Source organism: Embiotoca jacksoni, unplaced genomic scaffold, assembly GCF_022577435.1.
Source record: "Embiotoca jacksoni isolate LCO1_2020_lvr unplaced genomic scaffold, fEmbJac1.0.p SCAF_5, whole genome shotgun sequence".
Classification (NCBI taxonomy): domain Eukaryota; kingdom Metazoa; phylum Chordata; class Actinopteri; family Embiotocidae; genus Embiotoca; species Embiotoca jacksoni.
This window is the reverse complement of record NW_027185403.1, coordinates 3,931,409-3,951,302: the sequence shown is the minus strand read 5'-3', so window position 1 is coordinate 3,951,302 and position 19,894 is coordinate 3,931,409. Positions and strand designations below refer to the sequence as shown.

The window sequence follows — 19,894 nt, the reverse complement described above, 5'->3', positions numbered from 1 at the left end:
CAGAAGGTGAACCTCTACTGCCATCTATTGGAAGAATTTCATGTAATATTGTAGCTTCAGAACTCTCAGAGTTTGTCTCAATAATGAAAGGCATTGTGCTGATGTGAAATTATTTCAGACAGGGGGGGCTCACAGTCCTTGCAGTGTCCATGGTGGTTAGGCTATGTTAACTTTTGCTTCAAGAGTAAATATCAGAAGAGGTTGGATATAATGAAACATATTCATTCAGTTCCTTTAAAGGGTTTTATTTGCTTCACAAGTTTGATTTAATTCCAACATTACACACCAGTTACCTTTTAAAATAACGTACATTACGAGTTATGTATCTCCTCAAAATGAAAATATAAGTGTTTTACATCTAAACAACTGCAACATGTATAGTGAAACCTGCCTTCAGTGTTATTTATTAAAGCTTCACTAATGTGAGGTGACACTTTAGCTTAGCAGTGAGAAATCCCTATTCACATTGGATTTTCTACTGTGATAACATTACTTACACTGATAACATTTTAAACTCTCAAACAACATGATGCCTCAATTCAAATGAAGATTATTTTAAATATTTCAAAATATATTTCTGACATTAACTCGTCCACGTGTCCCTTACCCGCTCAAGACACTTGTCTGTATGTGAAAACCTTCATTACTAAAGTGTTATATACAATAAAGCTGTAGGAATGTTACATGTTCAAAGTGAGCTACACTTATGGTAAATTGGTTATGAAACAATGAGAGAACAAATTAAGAATGTAACTTGTGATCCAGTCACCAGCAAGTGCTCAAAGGGAAATCTTGCAGTCCAAATGCATTTCATTCAGTTACTAACACAGTCATGGATTTCTGAGTCTCTTTCCCTTCCACCTGGAGGAAATTAATCTTTCCAGAAGGTTGCTCTACATGTGCTGGGAGTCCATGATGTCCAGATACTTGGAATCGATCATTCTGGGAAGCAAGCTGGTCCTGAGATTAAAAACACAACACAGACGCATGTTATATTTACACGGAAGCAGCATCTCAATGTGATGAATCTTTCAAGAAGAGATACGAGCATCCATTCTGACAAGTTTTGATCAACCGTAATATGAAATTAGCAATTACATAGTCAGTGTAAATGAATGAGAATGTAATGCAACACCTCAGTGGAACAAAAGGTTTTTTCACTTACTCATTAAATAAGGACCTCCAACAAAGAGACACATTTTTTTAAAACCCAATTCAGCACAATCAAAGATAGCCTTAGTCTAAAATGTGCTCCAATAACGTTTCTACATTTTTCGATTCATAGCAATCTGACCAGACCCTCCTGACTGATAAATGAATGATTCTTTCAAACACAGTTTGTAACACAGGCTTTCTATTAAAACTTTCTCCAGGATTTTAGACTTTACAAAATGCAGTTTTCCCTCTGAGTAGCAGCATCTTTCATTGGTAAACTCATCTACCTGTGTAAAATTAGTGGTATGCCCCTTTAAAAGCAGCACAGGTCTGCTGAGTGACCTTTGTTTTTTGGTCTGCAGGTTTCCGTGGTCGCACTCTGCCCTCTGTTGGCCCGGGTTATCTCACCTGACTGGAACCAGCAGGATCATCAGAAGGGGGAAGACCATCTTCATGTAGGGCAGAGGATACATCCCGAACGCACAGAGGATGATCAGCTGGATCACCTGCACCCCTGTGAAGAAGTGGACCTTCCTCTGAGGCACACGGCGAATGTAGTGGGTGGGAGGATAGGAGGTCTGGATAGAGAAAGGTGAGTATGAGACGTTTTTAAAAGTCTGTTTTCAGTGAAGTACTTCATATTTTGTTTTGAATATAGTAAAAGGAGATTGATTATAATACCCATTGCTTCTCTAAAGTCAAGTTTTGAATGTAAAAGCACACCTGTTTTTACAGCATAAATTACCAATCAAGAGGAAAATATATACCAGTTTCCCCTGTACGCTTGTAAATGTTTCTATTTGCTGAAATTAAATTCAGATTTTTTTTTTTTCCCGCAGTGTTTTGCTGCCACCATTGCAAAACATTTTACCAAACCTGTACTGTTGTTCACCAACTCAATGTGCATGTAAACCTAAAACAAGTTCAAGAAGAAACTCAGTACATTTGCTTGTCATGGTGGCAGCAAAGTTGCCTTAAATTTTGGTTCTGTGCCCACTTATTTATTTCAAACTACTGCTGGTTTTCATCCGAGGCTTCGACCATGTGAAATTGAATCAGTAAACAGGAAAATGAGACAAAGAGGTGAAAACAGGCTTACTGATCATTAGCAAACAGGCCAACCAATCAAACCCCAGTCTTCTTATGTTGTTCCCTCTCACCTGCTCCTTCAGCAGCAGGGCCATGCGATCCGCCATCTGATTCCCATCAAGCGAAGTGGCTGCGATGTAGAGGAAGAGGCCGTAGAGGACAGGCTTGGGGATCCACTGCAGAGGAATGGGCAGCAAGAACACAGACAGGCCGATCAGGATGTTGGCCGTCAATGAGGTCAGACGTGTCTCCTTCACACTGACGATACTATGGGGAGAAAAGGCAGAGAAAAGTAAGTGTGTCTTATCTGGCTACAGAACAGAACATGTAAAGAAATGTGTTCCCTTTTGGCTTGTGACACTAAAATGATGCAATCGTGGGTAAGCAGACCAAAGAGCGATTTTTTTTTAATTATTATTATTTGAAGGATTTCTGTGGTCCCTAAACAGGTGAAAATATCCAATAATTCAGAAGAAAGAAGTAAAACTTTGTGTTAGAGAATATACAACTGTCATCTTCTAAAAAAAAAATGCCCCAAATATCTTTCGTGCAGCAGCTTATTACAACCCACAGCTACATTTTAGGGTTTAGCGACCTCTAGCAGGCATGTCGATAACGACAATATGGCATCCCGGAGAAGTGACATAGTTCAGGTAATGTCTATGTAATATGAGTTTTTCTTTGTTTTGAGGAGGTGGGTTGGGTGAATGCTCCGATATAGCAGTGGAGATCGCTGTATGCGACCAGATTCGTGGTTGAAAACAAGAAGGTTTGTCACAAGACCTCCAAATTGAGGATTAAAAGGATTTAGACAAACTGGATGTCTTTCAGAGCACCGCCTGGTTTTTGCCCTCGCTTTAACTTCACTCACGTTGTGTAGAGGTGTCCGTTCTCTACGTGCTGTTCTACTTTGGCGAGTTGACGGGCGTGCAGGGAGGAATGTGGGAAGGCAGCGTGCATCCATGGCAACCCAAGACAGGACATGAGGATGTTGATGAAGCCAGTCAGCATTAAGTCCCAGTGGAACGCGGTGCCTTTTAGCAACCTGGCACACACACATGAGTTTCAAGTGGTTTGTCAGTGAAGGAGCAACAGTATTCACTGCTGCAAATATGTTACAAGACCAGTTCTGGTCAATTTGTAGTCACCGCTTGTTGTTCAAACAGAAAATATTGGTCTTACTTGTGTTCTGGTACATGTGTGAGTGAGATGACGATGTTCTGGTCGATAAAAATGAGCAAAGCGAGCAGAAAACCCAGTCCGACTGCGCTCAGTGCATTCAATCCTGTCAGCTTCTCAAATGGAGGGAACTTGAAGATCGGACCATCGTGGACACTGAATATAGGAACTGACAGGGGCAAAGGATTTATAGAAAACACACTAAACACAGATGAAGGGTTTAAAAAAAACAAAAAACAAAAAAAACTTTTTCTGCGAGTAAGGTTTGTTTTAAAGCCAACATTTAAATTCTTTGTTCCTGGCACACATATCAAAACCCACACTGGGTTGAAAGTTCACTGAAAACAAATATTTTCCTTTCCTTCCCCTCCAACAGAAGATTTAGCCTTTGAACAGTGTTTTATATGCCAGGGTTGTGACTTTAAGTCTCAAGGGTCCTCTGCTTTCAGTTGTTTCATTTGAGAGAGCTGTACTCACGCTTTATGTCAAGGAAAAGGTAAGAGCCAATGTAGGAGAATATCACCACAGAGATAGGCAAAGCACAGTCAGACACCACCTCTCTGATTCTGTCATTCAGATATGGGCTGTGGGGGAAAGAAGAAATACATATTTCAACATTTTGCAACTCTAATGTAATAAATTCTACATGTGTTTCACAGCAGTATTTACTGTAGTTACTCTTTCAGTTTGAGAGAACCTTCATGTCAAGTCCTGAAAGTTTGCCACTGAAGGGAAAGAACAATGCCATCCCAGGAGTCACACATGGAAATGCGTGATGGCAGAGTCACATTTATCTACCACATGTATTACATTATTATTGCTGAAGGGTGAAATTCACTGGATGATTTGTAATCTTCTGCCTGACTCCTGGGATGTGACGTTTTTCTTCCATCTTTATTCATGTTCCCGTACAAGTTATCTGAGCCCATATGCAGCTTCTACAAGCAGGGGTGGGAAATAACTACATTTATTGTAAAGTTTACATGTGCTACATCACACTTAAACTTAGTGGTGGGAAGATAAGTAAAGGATAACTCCAAAGATGAGCCCAAAAAGAAGCAAAGCTATGCAATATAATGAAACAAATTTGATCAAATGATTCAGACCTCCAAAACATGAACCAATAACTGAACAATCGGTACCTCTTCTTGATGAGATAGAGGGCATAACCCAGCCACAAAGTCCCCAACATGAGCAGCAGACAGAGGATGGGCCTTTCTCTTGTGCATATCACCAAAGACTCAGGCAGGAAGATTGTGTCATTATGATGCTCTGACGTGTTTGCCATCTGGTTCTTTGCCTTCTCTAGAATCTCATTAATCTGCTGAAGCACCAGCGTGCTGTTTGTGGTCACCAGCGTGGGCCCGTGGTAGAAGTGGTCAAAAACTGTAGAGTGTGGAGGAAAGAGGGAAGAAGACAGGGATGACACGGAGGACAAACTAGAGGACAAAGCAGGACTATTTAAATTCTTCTTTTCTAAAAAGTGACACATTCAACAAAATATACTTGTCAAGTGTTGAGAGGAAAGACAAGGTTCAGTTTAGATCTTGATGACCATCATTAAAAGCCGATGTGGAGAATGTGAAATAACAAATCCCTTTAAAAGGGTATCGTTTTACAATGTATCAACTTGTTCATATAATTTATTTTTATGTTGTGATTCTCAGTATATTTAGCCTGTTCTCTTTCCCAGGGCATCGAATACTGCAGCTTTGTCAATGTTGTTGGTATCAGAGAGGCACATGCAAGGTGCCCTTGGGCATCAGTATCGTGACCATCCGGGCCGAAGAAGGAGGTCGTATGACAGACTCGAAATAACTATAACGTTTTTTGTAGAAAAGAGGTCAGGGATGGTTTGATGGAACAAAATGGGACTTGTGAGACCAGTATTAAATTCTGAGAAAGCAAAAGTCAATGTAAATTTTGCAATGTATTTAACTTACGTTGCATATGTAAAGCAAGTAGCATCATGCTACATTACCCGATGCTACTTTACTTCACTTTACTTTACTTTACTTTACTTTAGCAACTTGTGCAATCTCTGAGACACCAGCAAGCTGTGACAAAACAGGAGTATTTGATGCCCTGAAATGTGAACGGGTTGTATATCTCCAAGCATTCAAGCATTTCGAAGTTTAGTGTAGTTTGCAGAAAACAGCAACAGTCTGAAGCTTAGAGAAAAGAAGAGATCTCTAAACAATCCACCATATGTTAATCTATTTATTTCCCGACTTGTGAAAAAAGTAGAAATAGAAACATTGTGAAAGACCACATTATGTTAATATCCCTTCTATTTTCTCACCGCACATATGCAGACTTATTTGATTTTATGCTTGCCTTTCCTCTAAACATTCCATTATGGTTATGTCTATTTGCTGGGTTACGTCAACTCGAACAAAACTATTCACAACATGTTTAATGTAGTCTGACCTTGGCTTTACTCACTTTTGACGGTGCCTTTCACCGCATCCCCGACAAATGCTATGGAGATGAACAGTGCAATTACTTCTTCTGTTGAGCTGGGAGATAAGGGGAGAAAAAAGAAGCCCAGCATGATCCTTCATATTTTATCAAAACTGTGTTGTTTTATGCACCCACAGACATAACAGTCCATTCAAGGCAAAATAGTTGCCCAGATAGTGTGAATGTACAATTAATGATTATGGCTGAAAAATGGAAGTCATAACAGATGTGCCTTTTCTTATCAGTAATTTCAATTCAGTGTGTGGCCGTATGGCTCAGAGTTCAGTTACATGTATGGGCTTTCTGTCTGTGATATGTAATTGAAACAAATGTTGTGCAAGAGTCCTGTTGTGTATTCACCGTTTAAAGAGTTTCATCAGCAGGCTGACATTGAATAAGCTCCCGAGGATGAGGAAAAAACTGTTCCACAATCCGATGCAGGCGTAGAAAGCGTCAAAGTCAAGGTCGTAGTCATCACAGATACCCCTGATAACTATAAAATATGCATGAGACACACACACAGACATAAACTCATAAATATTGTTAATTTTTACAACCGTTTTACTGTTTAACAGCTTTGAAAACATGCTGATAATGAGTTGTTGGGGAACATTTTCCCTTTTTAAGTGTTAATTTCCAGTCCTGTTTACTGCAATTAGCTAATATCCATTTGACGATGAGCGTGTATAATGTATAATGAGGTTCATCAAAACTTTTTTTTTTGCTGTAAACAGCTGCCTGTGTTGGCTGGAGATGGTTTTGAAAAGAACAATGAGACTGAAGCATTCAGTACATGATGTAAAAACAAAAACCCAAACTAAAAGTTGCTGAGAAGCTTCACGAAGTTGCAGAGTTACTGTAGGTCATACGTTTCTGTGTGGTTGGTGTTTGAAAGCAACGACACTTTCGAACCAAAGTAGCTGGTAAACATCAGTTTTATTATGTCACCTATCAGGCTGTCTTCATTTCTTTGTTTGATGCTACCTTACAGTATGTTGTGGGTCAGGTTTGAATCGGGCTGCATTTGCTGCATGTAATGTAGTTATCGTCTGTGTTACATTACATTACATTACATTTCATTTAGCTGATGCTTTTATCCAAAGCGACTTACAATAAGTGCATGAGGATACAAAACCCAGAACAACAGGAATCAAGAAAATACAATTTCTTCAAGAAAGCCAAACTACAAAGTTCTATCAGTAAGTGCCATTTTAAGTACTACTAAAGTTCTACTGTTCAAGGTAAAGTCGGAAGAGGTGTGTTTTTAGTTTGCGGCGGAAGATGTACAGAGTTTCCGCTGTCCTGATGTCGGTGGGGAGCTCATTCCACCATTTAGGAGCCAGGCCAGCAAACAGTCGTGATTTTGTAGAGTGTTTAGCTCACAGCGATGGAGCAACAAGCCGATTGGTGTTCTTTTGGCAACCGACCCATGTTAATGTAACTTTATCACCTTTTTAATAGAAAAATGAAATAGCACTTTTAAAAAAACATTGTTTTTGATTCATTTTTAAGTAGTAACACAGAATACAGACCGCTGATGAAAATGGCCAGTGGTGCAGTAGTCAGTGGAATAACGAGTGGTGAGCCTGCAAATAATGAGTAGATCACTCCTCCAATGCTCTGGCCAACGATAGTCTTCTGAACATCTGTCAACAGACAAAATCAACACAAAGTATAAAAGTGTTTCTGAAAGTTGTTTGACGTCTACATTACACTGTTTATCTTTCCAGTGTACTTCATATGCTTGTCAGTTGAAATAGTCGTACAATAATATGGGATACTAAAACCTGCAATACACCAATCAGACCACTAGGATACCATGTCAGTGTCACGGCTTCCCCGCCTAAGCGTATAAAGTACACGCACGTGTAACCAGGATAAAGAAAGAGGTCAAGTGATGACCTTATTTGACAAAGCCTAGGATAAAGTCACATGGATACTTTTAAGAAAATATTTGCCTGACCCTAACCAAGTAATCTTGGCGCCTAACCCTAATGTGTTGTTGTTTTTTCCTTCGTGGTACCACATGGTTTCCATGCCCTGTCACAAAATGGGACACTGACACAGTACACTGTAGTGGACAGACAGAAGCATTACTCTTGCTGTCATGACACCAGGTTGAGGATAGGATGTTCTGGATCAAGGCTGTAAAAATTAAGTCCATACCTATTTCTCCTCTTGTGCTTTCATCATTAAGTGAGCCGAAGGCGATAGCGGGCAATAGAATGGCAATGTAGAGGAAAATGGCAGTGGTGGTGTACTTCAGCAGTGAGCGGTCCTTCCCAATTATACCTTCAAAAGATCATTAAAGATGTCATAAACTAAAGCAGGAACAAATCCACAAAATAGATTTTTACAAGATGTTGTTAATACCATCTGTGAAGTCTGAGGGGTACAGAGGTAGTCTACGACGGATGTCATCGTAAACACCTTTACCGGCTTTGAAGAAATCTCTGCACTGTGAAGAACAAGGAAGATAAAAATCAGGGCCACAGAGGCTTCGATCAATGTTTATGTATTTAATCAGGGTGTCAATAGTAGATTACACTTCTTTTTGAAGTTTGCCAAAAAATTGCAATGTATCAGCCAAACTTTCGCTCATACACAAAAAGCTCCGTGATACAGTACATTCTGGTGCTGATGTAGTGCTCACACTGAGTTGATTGACTGTCGTTTATACCCCCGCAGAGCTAATGGAGATCTGAAGGTAACCTTACTTTAAAAAATACATCTGACTGTGACTTTTGTGAGCAAGAGAAGACAGAAAAAATATTTATAAAGAGAAAATTCATTTGAAATACATAAATTTTCCCACATTAATGGATGTTTTGATTGGGAGTGATGAATATAAAAGCAAAGATACTGGCATATTTAAGCGTCCATCATTGTTTGTTTTTGTGCTAAACACTTTTGAAATTGCGGAACAGGTTAAAAAGGTTGGTTTGGCAGCAACAAACCAGCATTTAAGTGCTGTTTTGAGCGCCGTCAGGACATCAGGTGAAACCACAACCTGTTGTTAACTTTGGTCTTTTACAACCCAAATGCTTGCTTCCTCTCTCCGCAGCATTTGGATGTTCCCTCTTTACCAACCCCCTGCTGCGCACACACATTTCCTCTTAATTCAAAAACTGGACATAATGAAGTACTTTATCATTACATGGGGCTGCACACATTCTGCTGCCAGCTCCGTGGAAGACTTGGCAGCGTTTTCAGTCTGTTGCCCAGCTGCTTCTCATTCCTCAGGCCTGGCTAATAGAGTGTGGAAACAGGATACTCAGATAATCTGGCTCAACTACTTTACTTTACTGCACCACATCTTTATGTGCCTGGATAAAGTGGGAAAACATGAGGGTGGTCTCCACATCTGGAGAGACCGAACACTCAATCAAGAATGTAAATGTTGTTGTTTTTTTGTGTGTGCTTTGTTTCCATGTCGCTACATATTAGTTTTGACATTCAATTTCAGTCGTATCCTTATTCAACATACTGTACATAACAATGTAAGTCAAATGGCCACTTATTATTCCAGTAAATTCGGCACTGAGTAGAGCAAAGAACCGATGTGTCACTGTCTGTTTTGCATCTTGTTTGCTCGGATTTCACACCTGTAGTGATTTTCCTCTACGTGGATCTGAGTCATCCACTTCCTCTACGACCGACTTTTCACTGACAATCGAGAGCTGTTGTCGCTGGAAGACCAGCTCCTGTTTGAACTCCTCCTGGGTCCTGGTCTCCAGAAGCCTCTGTCTGAATGAAATGTCAGAGAACATCGTGGCAAATGTTCGACCCAGTTCGATGGCCGTCTTGGTGCTTTTCTGGAAAACGTGACACAAAAGTGAAAAGAGAGGCTTAAAAGTTCTCTTCTGTTCAGTCGATTTAGATCATTTTAAAGTGATTATTTTAAGATTGATATCTAGTTGTTAATCATCTTTAGGTTCTCACAGATTTCAATAATTGTTGGCATTTTTGTTAAGCATTACGGAAATATACCGCTAATGGTGAAAAAGGAGCAGGATTCAGAGGGTTACTTGAGTCCAACTCATTGTATTAATCATTGATTCATACATTTTTTTGGTCTGTAAGATATCAGAAAAAAGAACAACAAGTTTCCAGGCACTATCATACTCCTGGTCAAAAATCTAATGATATTTAGTTTACTCTTATAGAAGGCTAAGAAAAACAGTGAATATTAACATTTGAGAGGCTGCAAGCTGTGAATAAAAGAAAAAGTAGCCGTCACATCCTGAATGGTTTCTGACAGAAGGTGAACTGTGGAAACATAAAGCAACACAATAAACAGCCTGAAAATCTATAATGCTGTTTTTATAAGCTGCCTTTAAGCAAACACTTCATTGATTATCAGAATAGGTTACTAATTATTTTCTGTGGATTGACTGATAACTGATTAAATCCATCTTAACTGATTGATGAGCTTAAACAATTAGTAATTGTACTGGCCAAGTAACCCAAATTTAACAGGAGAACTGAAAACTTACCGTTCTAGGTGGAGCGAGGATGAGGATGACGTAGCGAGCTTCGTGGCAGTTGACTCCCCAGTTTTGTGGCCTCTCCAGCCTCGCGATGCACACATGACGTCTCTGCAGGCTCCTCACACTGGAGCTGAATTAATAAAAAAATTACTTGTTTTGAATCTGTGACGCATGAATGATTGATTGTGAAGCTTTCTGTATTGACAGGTGTAAATTAGTGTTCCACTTTCAAAGCACGAAATTTGCTTTCCAGCTAAAATATTTTTGTAAGTTGTCCCCGTGCAGTCAAATGAACTCTATGAAGTTGTATTTCAAGCAGATTTCCATCATAAAGTTAGCGAGAGGCTTTAAGTGGAAACCCAAATAAGTCAAAATGACATTATTATTGCTGATGAACTCACAGAATACAAAGCCAAGATTGCTGGTAATGGATGCCAGTAGAAGTAGCCGTCACACCCTGAATGGTTTCTGACAGAAGGTGAACTGTGGAAACATAAAGCAACATAATAGACAGCCAGAAAATCTATAATGCTGTTTTTATAAGCTGCCTTTAAGCAAACACTTCATTGAGTGACTCACTGCTAATAAGTTTCGCTCACCGTTAATATCTTTCCCTCCTGCGTCTGTGAACATTGAGGTCATGACCTCGTCCACATCGCAGCTCCCGCGGCCGTCCTCTACCACGTGAGTTAACATCCGCCTCAGAACCTGGTCCAGAGTTGCAGCTTTCTCATCCAAAAGGATGTTCGCCTGGGCCAGGAAGCCGTCCAAGTCTCTGTGGGCACGCACTTCCTCCTGGAAGTTCATGGGCTTCACATACTGAGAGGAGCAAGAACAAAGGAAATTTGGTTTATTGATGCAAATTGGTGAAAAATGAATGCCTCCCCCTCTGATTTTGATGACTGTATATCCAGCTTAGTATCACGCCAAAGCATGTAATACACCCATCTGCCCACTACAGCATGCTGTCCCAGCAAGTGACAACCAGCAGCGACGTCACCCATTGGTTTGTGACTGGCCATTATGGAGCCGGTCGTGACCATATTTGGGCACACTGGGGGGAGCGAGCGGGGGATCTGACTCGATCTGATTGGAAACGCTGCAATTACTACGTCCCACCCACCGACAGCTGTAATCTGACTGCACCACAGGCCTGTCAATTAAACAGGTACGCCCCCAAGAACATGGCTTTTTAAAGCTTATTTTCTAATTAATGATAGGATTATTTTCAGATGGACGGCACGAAAACTAAACAGAAGGAGTGACTTTATCTAGGAAAATCAAGATGAGACTGAGAATTTTCTGAGACTAGTTTAATGGGAGTCTTGGGAGCCAGATGCTTTTTGTAGCCAACCGCTCGTGCATCAGCCTCATTTTTTAGACCCGGAAGCTATGTCCACTTTATATACACAGTCTATGAGTCCCAGCAGACACATGATGCCAGGGAGACGTTCAGATCATGTCTACGTCTTTTGTACGTCTGATGGACGTCCAAGACGGACTCAATATTTGAACATCTGAGTAGGACCCACAGATGGGTTCAATTCCATTCTGTCTCCTCAGTGGACATTATTTGAACGTTAATCAAAAATGTTAAACTGATCTCTTTTGGAGGCGTCTGTGTTCAGCGGGGTGTGAGTGTCACATTTTGCCTTGACTAAGAAAAAGAACGGTTTTAGGTTTAGGAAAACAAAACCACGTGGGGAGGATTAGTAAGGTTCCCACGTGTCAGGGAATTTCAGGAAATTTAAAAAAAACTATTTTCCAGACAGGGAAAGTCAGGGAATTTGATAATTTTTTGGCACTTTGTCCAATGACCCTCTTCAACCCTGGCTATAAGTGCGTGTACTTTGCATACCGAGGCATGGCAACGCATGAGACTGACACGGTATGTTCTAGTGCACTGACGGATCTATTACACATGATACTGGGCTGGTATATCAAAATGCAGCAAGTAAATCCACTCTCTACATTTCCTCCCAGCTCACTGCTAAGACTCTCAGATTTGGCACAGTTCTCAGTTAGTTTATAGTAATGTGGTGTGCATCACCACATATGAAAAAAATTATCTTTTTCTGGCTGTATATTCAGAGGTAAAAATGTAAAAGAAACTGTCAAAGGATGTTTTATTTGCCATAATGATGACGACACAACACAGAGAGGGTGACTAGAAAAGTAAATCTTACTTTTCTTGTTGTGTTTAAAAGCCCATATTCAGGACCTTCAGGAGCTGCAACACAAGAAATATGAGAAAATGTACTTTCACACTGTCGCAGTCTTAAAATACAATATCTTTGCTTTGTATTTCCAAAGTTATCAGTGTCTTATTTTGTTATGATTCGCTGTATCCAGCTGTCAAACATTTCCTAATTGGAGAGGCTACAAATCTATCTCAGACAATTAAGTCCAAGAGTATGATACAATATGACAGCCCGCCACTGCAATGACCGCTCAATCTGTGTTGAATGATGGAGACATCTGTTCTATTTTACCTACAGTCAGAGCAAATCTGACCACAAATAAACCTGCCTAGGTAATACACACCTGAGACACTAATCTGGATGTCGTTGTTAGCTGAATCCTGCCCACAATCCTCCTGCTCTTCATCCTGCAGCTCTGTGGATGAAACATAAATGTGCACAGTCGAGTATCAACCAAGTAAAAAAAAAAAAAAAAGGAGAGGTATTTATGTCTGTATAAATTCATATTACAGCTCAGGGAATCACATAAAATAAGAGATAATAATACAGGTCATTACACCAGCTTCTGCTTTATTATGAGTCACACAGATAAAACTGTTCTTTGTATCGAGGTTAAGATGCTATGCTATCCACATTAACAGTGTCTCCAGTAAGGGACAATTTATTTTGCCCTCCCACCACTCTGCCATCTGTTGACAAGCACACAGTGAGAGGCAGAGAGGGAGAGAGAGAGACAATAAAAATCCCCCTTAAACCAGACATGCAGCAATATAACAACAGCAGCCCCTCGTAAATTCCTTCATTGTATAGAAGATAAATATGGCTTCTCAATTGCCAGTTTTATTGAGGAAGAAAGAAACGGCCTCAGAATTAGATAATTAACCCTTCATGAGCAAAGCTTTGAGCTATGATTATTCCCTCTTCCCACCATTGACTCAGAGATCATCTGCCTCGTCATTTACCCATTAATTAACCTCTCAACACACAGCGAAGGGACTGGCTGTGCTCACCAGCATGTGAAATGGGTCATCAGTGAGCAGCGAGAAGCATTGGCATTAGCATAAATAACTGATGCAATATATTTACGTGTTTCATGTGTATCATCTCCAGCGTCCTGAAGGAAGAAATAAGCCTGAATAATGTTTGGTATAATGCAGATAAAATTCTCCGCTGAGAAAAGCAATATCAGTGAATATGATGTGTGTTACTGCAGCTGTACGCACCCATCTCTTGGAAAACATATCCATTCTTAGACCTCCCAGTGGATGGAGTCTCTGTGGGAGTGAGAAAACAAATATTATCTTCAGAAAACTTCATGCTCAATTTCAAGTCAAAGTCTTTTATATTAAAAGTTTTTATTGTTGTTTTTATTGTTTGGCAAAGGCACCGACAATCACTTTATGGAAAGGTTAGCATCATATGAAGCAGAATGAAAAGAATTCAGATTTTTAACAATAAAGAGTTTTGACTTTAAAATAGTATTACTTACTTTTATAATTCATTTTTAGCCATATGAGAGCAGCACTACGCTTTACCACATGATAAAATGGACATGGCCAAACAAACCTTTTCTTACTGACACATTGAGCAGATTCATAGCAACATAATCGTTAATTTGGAGTAGGGACTTTGGCCACCCGGCCAATGTACAATAAATCCAATATTCACTTTCTTTAGTTCAGTTTTTGGTCACCAGCTTCTAAGATAAATATCTGGCTCTTCAATCCTCCACTATGTTCACCAGCTAGCCACTAACTTTGTCTATCTGCAATTCGGTGATGGCCAGTGCGAATCAGTGATTCCTAAACTATGGTACGTTGGCAAGACTCCACCTGCTGGAGCCTTCCTGAAAGGCCTAACAGTTGTGCTTCAACTGGCCTAAGTCCAAAACAATGTTCCAAGTCATTTAATTGTATTACACAAAACAGCTATAACATATACACATCACATTACAATGATGTAAAACTTAGTTGTTAAAAAATATTTTAGAAATGTAATTTGTCTGTGCTTCGCCGTTAAACGTGACGTCACGTTTAAAATAGCATAACGCCAACGTTAGCTCGGCACATCAGGTTTGGACTTCTTAATCATTGTTTTTAAAATGCTTCAGTGGCAAATAGCTTTGTGTTGCTGTTATTCAGCCTTTCCGAGGCTATTGCATGGTTAAATCTGTGAATTTTATTTGAATGAATGAAAAAAAAAAAAAAAAAAATTGGTATTTGCAGGGGAAAGTAGTACTTGGGAAAATGTGGTTTGGTACATCATTGGAAAAGTTTGGGAATATCTGGCATGTTTTTTTCGTTTTTAGCTTTTTTATGCAAACAGATGATTTATTTATTTATATGATGATACATATTGCTATTGTGTTAAGTTTTTAAGGTTCTTCCCTCTTTTTTAAGCAGCGTTCAACAGTATAAACTTACTCATGTTGACTATTTTACAGGCCTGCTCCAGTACATTTAGACTAAACATATATTTAAGTTTAAATCAATCATTTTTGTGAATTTCTTTTGCCTATGAACTTGTTTCTGAACTTCTAGCTGTAGTCCGGTGTGACACCAAAACATCTTAAATATTAAGACTCTTTTGAGTGTGTTTTAATGGAGATGTTTGACACAGTTACCACCACGTGGTGATAGTGTGGTATTATTGTGTGAAACTGGACTGACAGTTAGACCCTGGGGCTGTCCCTCAGTGCAACAGTAGCTCTCACTTCAAGAATGACAAAAAAGTCAGCATGGACCAGCAGGTTTCTAGACTGCAGAAAAATGTTCATCTTTTCAGCTGCTCTCACTGTACATGGTGGCATGAATTTTTATTTTGAATTAAAAGCCAGCTTATCACCCTTAACATTTTAGCTTGCTGAGTCAATACAGTCACAGTCAATTAGACCTTAAAGATATTTAAAATGATGTGACTCAGGAATGAAAAAGGGAGTGGATGCCAGTTATGTAAATATTGAAGACCATAACAAAATGGCACGTGCTGAGAAACTGAAAGGAGATCCTTTCAATCTCACTTATAACAAAAATCTGATGCCAGCTGTGTCTGATGTTTGTGCAGGCGGTAATGTAGCCGTGAGACGCTGCTGCAGCCTGAAGCAGAGTTTGGTTCCAGGGGCTCTAGAGCAAGGCTACATCTCAAAGCAGATTAGACAGAACATTCCCAGGCCTCCTCCACTTCACAGGAGTCTGCACTGACAACAGGGTACCTCACAGCTTATGCAATGAGCTGTCTGTATCACAGCTGGGAGAGTGGAGGATGATTGAGACCTTTAAAGTCTCATAAAGGTCAGGTTTATTGTAAATACTAACTGTATCATATCAGCAGTGTGATCAACAATAGAGACTGACTGCCACTGAACAGCACAATTTCTCATCTGTTCTAAAATTGAAATTGGTGTGAAGACATCAATGACATTTGTGCTCCACGAGGAAAAATGACAGGACAGTCTGTGTTGGAAATATCACCTGTCTGTCTTCTCTACCAGTCACTGTTCATTCAGTACAGACTGCTACAGTAAGAGCCATAATATTTTATGGTCTCTCTTTAAATCAGTGGGTTATGATGACTCATTCCTGTCGGTGTACTTTTGGCAGGTGAGATTACTTCCCCATGTTTACAGTCTGGTGTAAGTTCTGGTGTACAGAAGCGTAAGTTAAGCCTTGAGTTTTTCTATTAGGGGCTCTGCAGCCATGACATTGAAACTACTCCTTAAAACAGTCTCCTTTCTGACCCCGTCACCTTGTCCGTGAACTGTTTCAAAGCCAGTCTGTTCATCATAGACCTTTCCTCCAATTCCCTAATGAGGTTGACTTTTTGGGTTGTTAGTTAGATGTCTTGATAACTTTTAAAAGAATTACCATGAATTTTCGCATGCATGCCCTCTTTATGTTCCTTATGTCAGATATAGACATTTGCTTCACTATTAAACTGTAAAATGATAATAGTGAAACAAAATGTGATTTATAATTATCAATAAAAATAAGACCATGTGAACAATAAACTGCCAACTGTTGTGTTTTTACGCTGCATAAAACCTTATCTACAAATCTTATAAATCACAAGCAAATAATTGACGCACTATTTTCGCTCCATAGTAACTTCATGACTTTCCCATCAGCTTCAGTTTCGCTTTGTGTTTACTGCTAATTAGCCAATGTTAAGCATGTGAGCACAATAAACTACGATGTGAACTCGGTATCCATTTTTGCTTCTTTAAAAGCAGCATGTTAGCGTTGTTAACATGCTGATGTCAGCATTTATCTCAAAACAAGTCGCAGCCTTGCAGAGTGATGGTATGTCTTGTTTCGATGTCCTTGCACTAGTTTGTCATCAGTATTTTTGAATCTCAAATTATTTTGTATCTTGCAGTTCTGTAAATCTGAGACACCAAAACATTACTCAGTTACTGCCCATGATTTATGTTTTTTTTTTTTTTTTTTTTTATTAATGTCTGTAATTGGTCTATCTCGCTGGTCAAACAAGGCAGACTGAAAGCATAAGGCGTGTTTCATCATTCCCTGCCACCCTGCTATCTGTGGGCAGATGATGTCCTTGAGCAAGAGGAAACGAAAGAATCCCTGTTGGGTCTCTAGAAACAAGTGCACCGAGCCACAAACCTGATAACTGTTCAAGGTCTAACTATCAAGGCAGAAGGGACATTAAGTTCAGAAAAGTAAGGGGTTACTGCAGCTTGCTTTTCAAATGTGGAGGTCACCAACTCAGTTTTGTTCTTTCCAGAATAGTTGTGCTATGCTACAATACATTTGACTCTTATACCTTGAACGGTGTGTACACTGTAAGTCAAAATGTACACATTCATAGGCTTTGTTATAAAGCAAATAACAGGAAGGAGGAACCACAGCTCATTCCACTTCAACACCTCAAAGGCTGAGAATAAGGATAAGCTAATGTTTGTTTATCCAGCACAGTCAATATGACTACTGGACCAACAGTAATCACACAGGTTATAGCCAAAGCATACACCTTAAGGCTATTTTTTCCCCCCTCTCATTTAGACATCAAGTGACATCAAGGGAAACAGACATTTTTCAAAGACCCAATTATTGTTAATAACTTTCACATTGTGGTGAATTAAACAAAACCTGAAACCTTGTAAATTATAATCCAAAATAAAGTAACAAACGGTGGGGATATTGTCAGCTTCAATACCGTTTCCTAAAAAAGAGTGGAAAAGCCTGACATTTGGCAGATTAAAATAGTGGACATTTTTGTACCAGATAATCCAGATTAATTCTTAATCCTTGACCTGAACAAATATAAATAGGATTGTTTAAAACCATTAACCAAACAGAAACTAATTGTGTACTGCGATTTAATACTTCTTTTCATTATTGTTTAATCTGATGATTATCTTCCCGGTAAATTATCTAATTAACAGTCTGTAAAATGTCATTAAACAGTGAAAAAAATTACTGACATGTTTACATTTTTAAAGCACTTGACCAATACTTCAAGCCTTAAAACATACTCAGAGGAGAAGTTCTAGGTGACCCAGTTTTCAATTTACTATCAAATGACAAACAAAAGCAGCAAATCCTTGTGTTTGAGAAGCTGCGGCCTTGCCTGGAAACAATATTTACTGATTATCAAACTGTCTCTAATTAATTTTAGGTTGAATTGCTTCAGCTCTGGTGTGTTAGATATCCTGTGTTTGATGCACTGCTAACAGGATGCTATAGTAGCATAAAGGTGGAGACTTTCCCACTCAATACAACAAAAGAAAAAGTTAAATCAAACCAATATTTTTAGATCAGTTTAATGTGCTTTTCTGAAATGAATCCTTTACCTTGGTGGTGCTCTAAGAGGGTTAAATCAGAGAGTAGAAATGTGTTGCAGGTCCGTTGTTAAAACCCGTCATGACAGACAAGTGTACCATTTATTGTCTTATTGTAAATATTGACCTCTATGATTTGCCTTGCCTTTTTTTTTTTAAGCTCTCTTGGCAATGAAAGCATCTTTCTCTTATCCTGTGGTTTTAATATTAACCAATAAAAACATTTAAAAAAAATTAACAAGCACCCAAAGAAGAAACAAATAAAAATAAATAAAAATAATTTCACCTCTGAAGATGACCGTACGCTATAAACACACTTTTGTTTTTTTTAGCAACTTTATAAATCCTATCAGCACACACATAAACACATACACACATGTGCTATAAACAGACTTTCTCCATGTGTTTGACACAGTTGGCTCGGGTTGCACCATGAAAGACCTTCTCACCCCACTCCACCGCTGTAAAACTTACCAGATGGCACAAAATGGAGGACTTTTTTGTCTTCCATGATCTCCAGGTTTTTTTTTAGATAAGACACTTTCCAAAGGTCAACCCATCATCTTTTTCTCTGCTCCGTTCCCCTGCACTCAGTGGTGATACTTCCTCAATATCTTTCATACACAGACCCATACACACTCATACTGAGGTAAAATCACCTCCTCCAGGAGCACATGGGGTTGGGGGAGGAAGCGGGGGAGGAAGCGGGGGAGGGCAGGAAGAGAAGGCACGAGGGTGAGACGGGTGTTTGTTTCTGCTGGGTCCTTGTGCCTATGAACTGGAGTATACTTTTAGTCACTTAAAGTAAGTAAGGTATTTGGGTTTTATATGAACATTTTTGGTTTACTTTTTATTTTCACTTCCCTTCAAAACTTATTTTCTGATATAAGCCAAACAGTTGTTAATACTAAACCCCCTGAGATCAATTTCAAGAAATATTTTAGTTTTTGTTTTAGACCGTTTTTAATGGTTTGTTTTTGGTCTGTGTAGTAAGTGTGTTGCTTAACATTAACTGTGCATGTCCATCTTTATTTTAGTAATTCATCTTCCTTTTGTCAAATTTGTATTACTTCTTTGAATATATTTTGATAACCCAAATCTATTCAGTTCATTCTTGAGTCCAAGTGACTGTTTTGTGCCAAATTTGAAAAAGATCCTTACAGGAATTTCTGAGATATCACATCTGGGACATGAGGTCACAGTCATCTTGACCTTGGACCACCAAATCTAATCACTTTATTGGTCAGGCCAAATTAACATATGTGCCAAATTTCAAGAGATTCCCTCAAGGCATTCCTGAGATATTACTTTCACAAGAATTGAATGGACCGATAGGAAGGACGAGAAAGCCCAGTGGTCTTGACCTTTGACCTTTGATCACCAAAATCTGTTCAAAGTTCATCAATTAAAAAACATCAGTGATTAGATCAATTATGTGTTGTTCATGATCATTGGATAATATGGAGGCTGCAAATCTTCTTACCATAACACGAAGCAGTCTGTTGTTACGCATCATA

The 19,894-nt window shown here is 39.2% G+C and overlaps 1 protein-coding gene across 1 annotated transcript; it reads right to left on the bottom strand.

The window, feature by feature from the left end:
• Nucleotides 1-239: 239 nt before the first annotated feature.
• Nucleotides 240-18,978, bottom strand: LOC138211169 (solute carrier family 4 member 11-like). The gene is made up of 20 exons (XM_069170861.1): nucleotides 18,852-18,978; nucleotides 13,801-13,851; nucleotides 12,921-12,992; nucleotides 12,563-12,606; nucleotides 10,976-11,195; nucleotides 10,778-10,859; nucleotides 10,383-10,506; nucleotides 9,492-9,701; nucleotides 8,260-8,344; nucleotides 8,053-8,178; nucleotides 7,419-7,532; nucleotides 6,247-6,379; nucleotides 5,869-5,942; nucleotides 4,566-4,809; nucleotides 3,901-4,007; nucleotides 3,427-3,592; nucleotides 3,116-3,289; nucleotides 2,316-2,511; nucleotides 1,564-1,733; nucleotides 240-960 (listed from the first exon to the last, which is right to left on the bottom strand). Exons 1-20 carry the CDS (start codon nucleotides 18,886-18,888, stop codon nucleotides 894-896), a joined length of 2,496 nt encoding a protein of 831 aa, XP_069026962.1. The 5' UTR covers nucleotides 18,889-18,978; the 3' UTR covers nucleotides 240-893.
• Nucleotides 18,979-19,894: the final 916 nt, after the last annotated feature.

What these genes read in the sequence shown, in the direction of transcription:
- LOC138211169 (XM_069170861.1), bottom strand. Translation starts at nt 18,888, where the DNA reads ATGGAAGACAAAAAAGTCCTCCATTTTGTGCCATCTG. An exon ending in AGGAGGGAAAGATATTAACG is followed by an intron (nt 10,860 to 10,975) that starts GTGAGCGAAACT and finishes ATGTTTCCACAG; the next exon opens with TTCACCTTCTGTCAGAAACC. An exon ending in ACTGGCCATTTTCATCAGCG is followed by an intron (nt 6,380 to 7,418) that starts GTCTGTATTCTG and finishes CATATTTTATAG; the next exon opens with TTATCAGGGGTATCTGTGAT.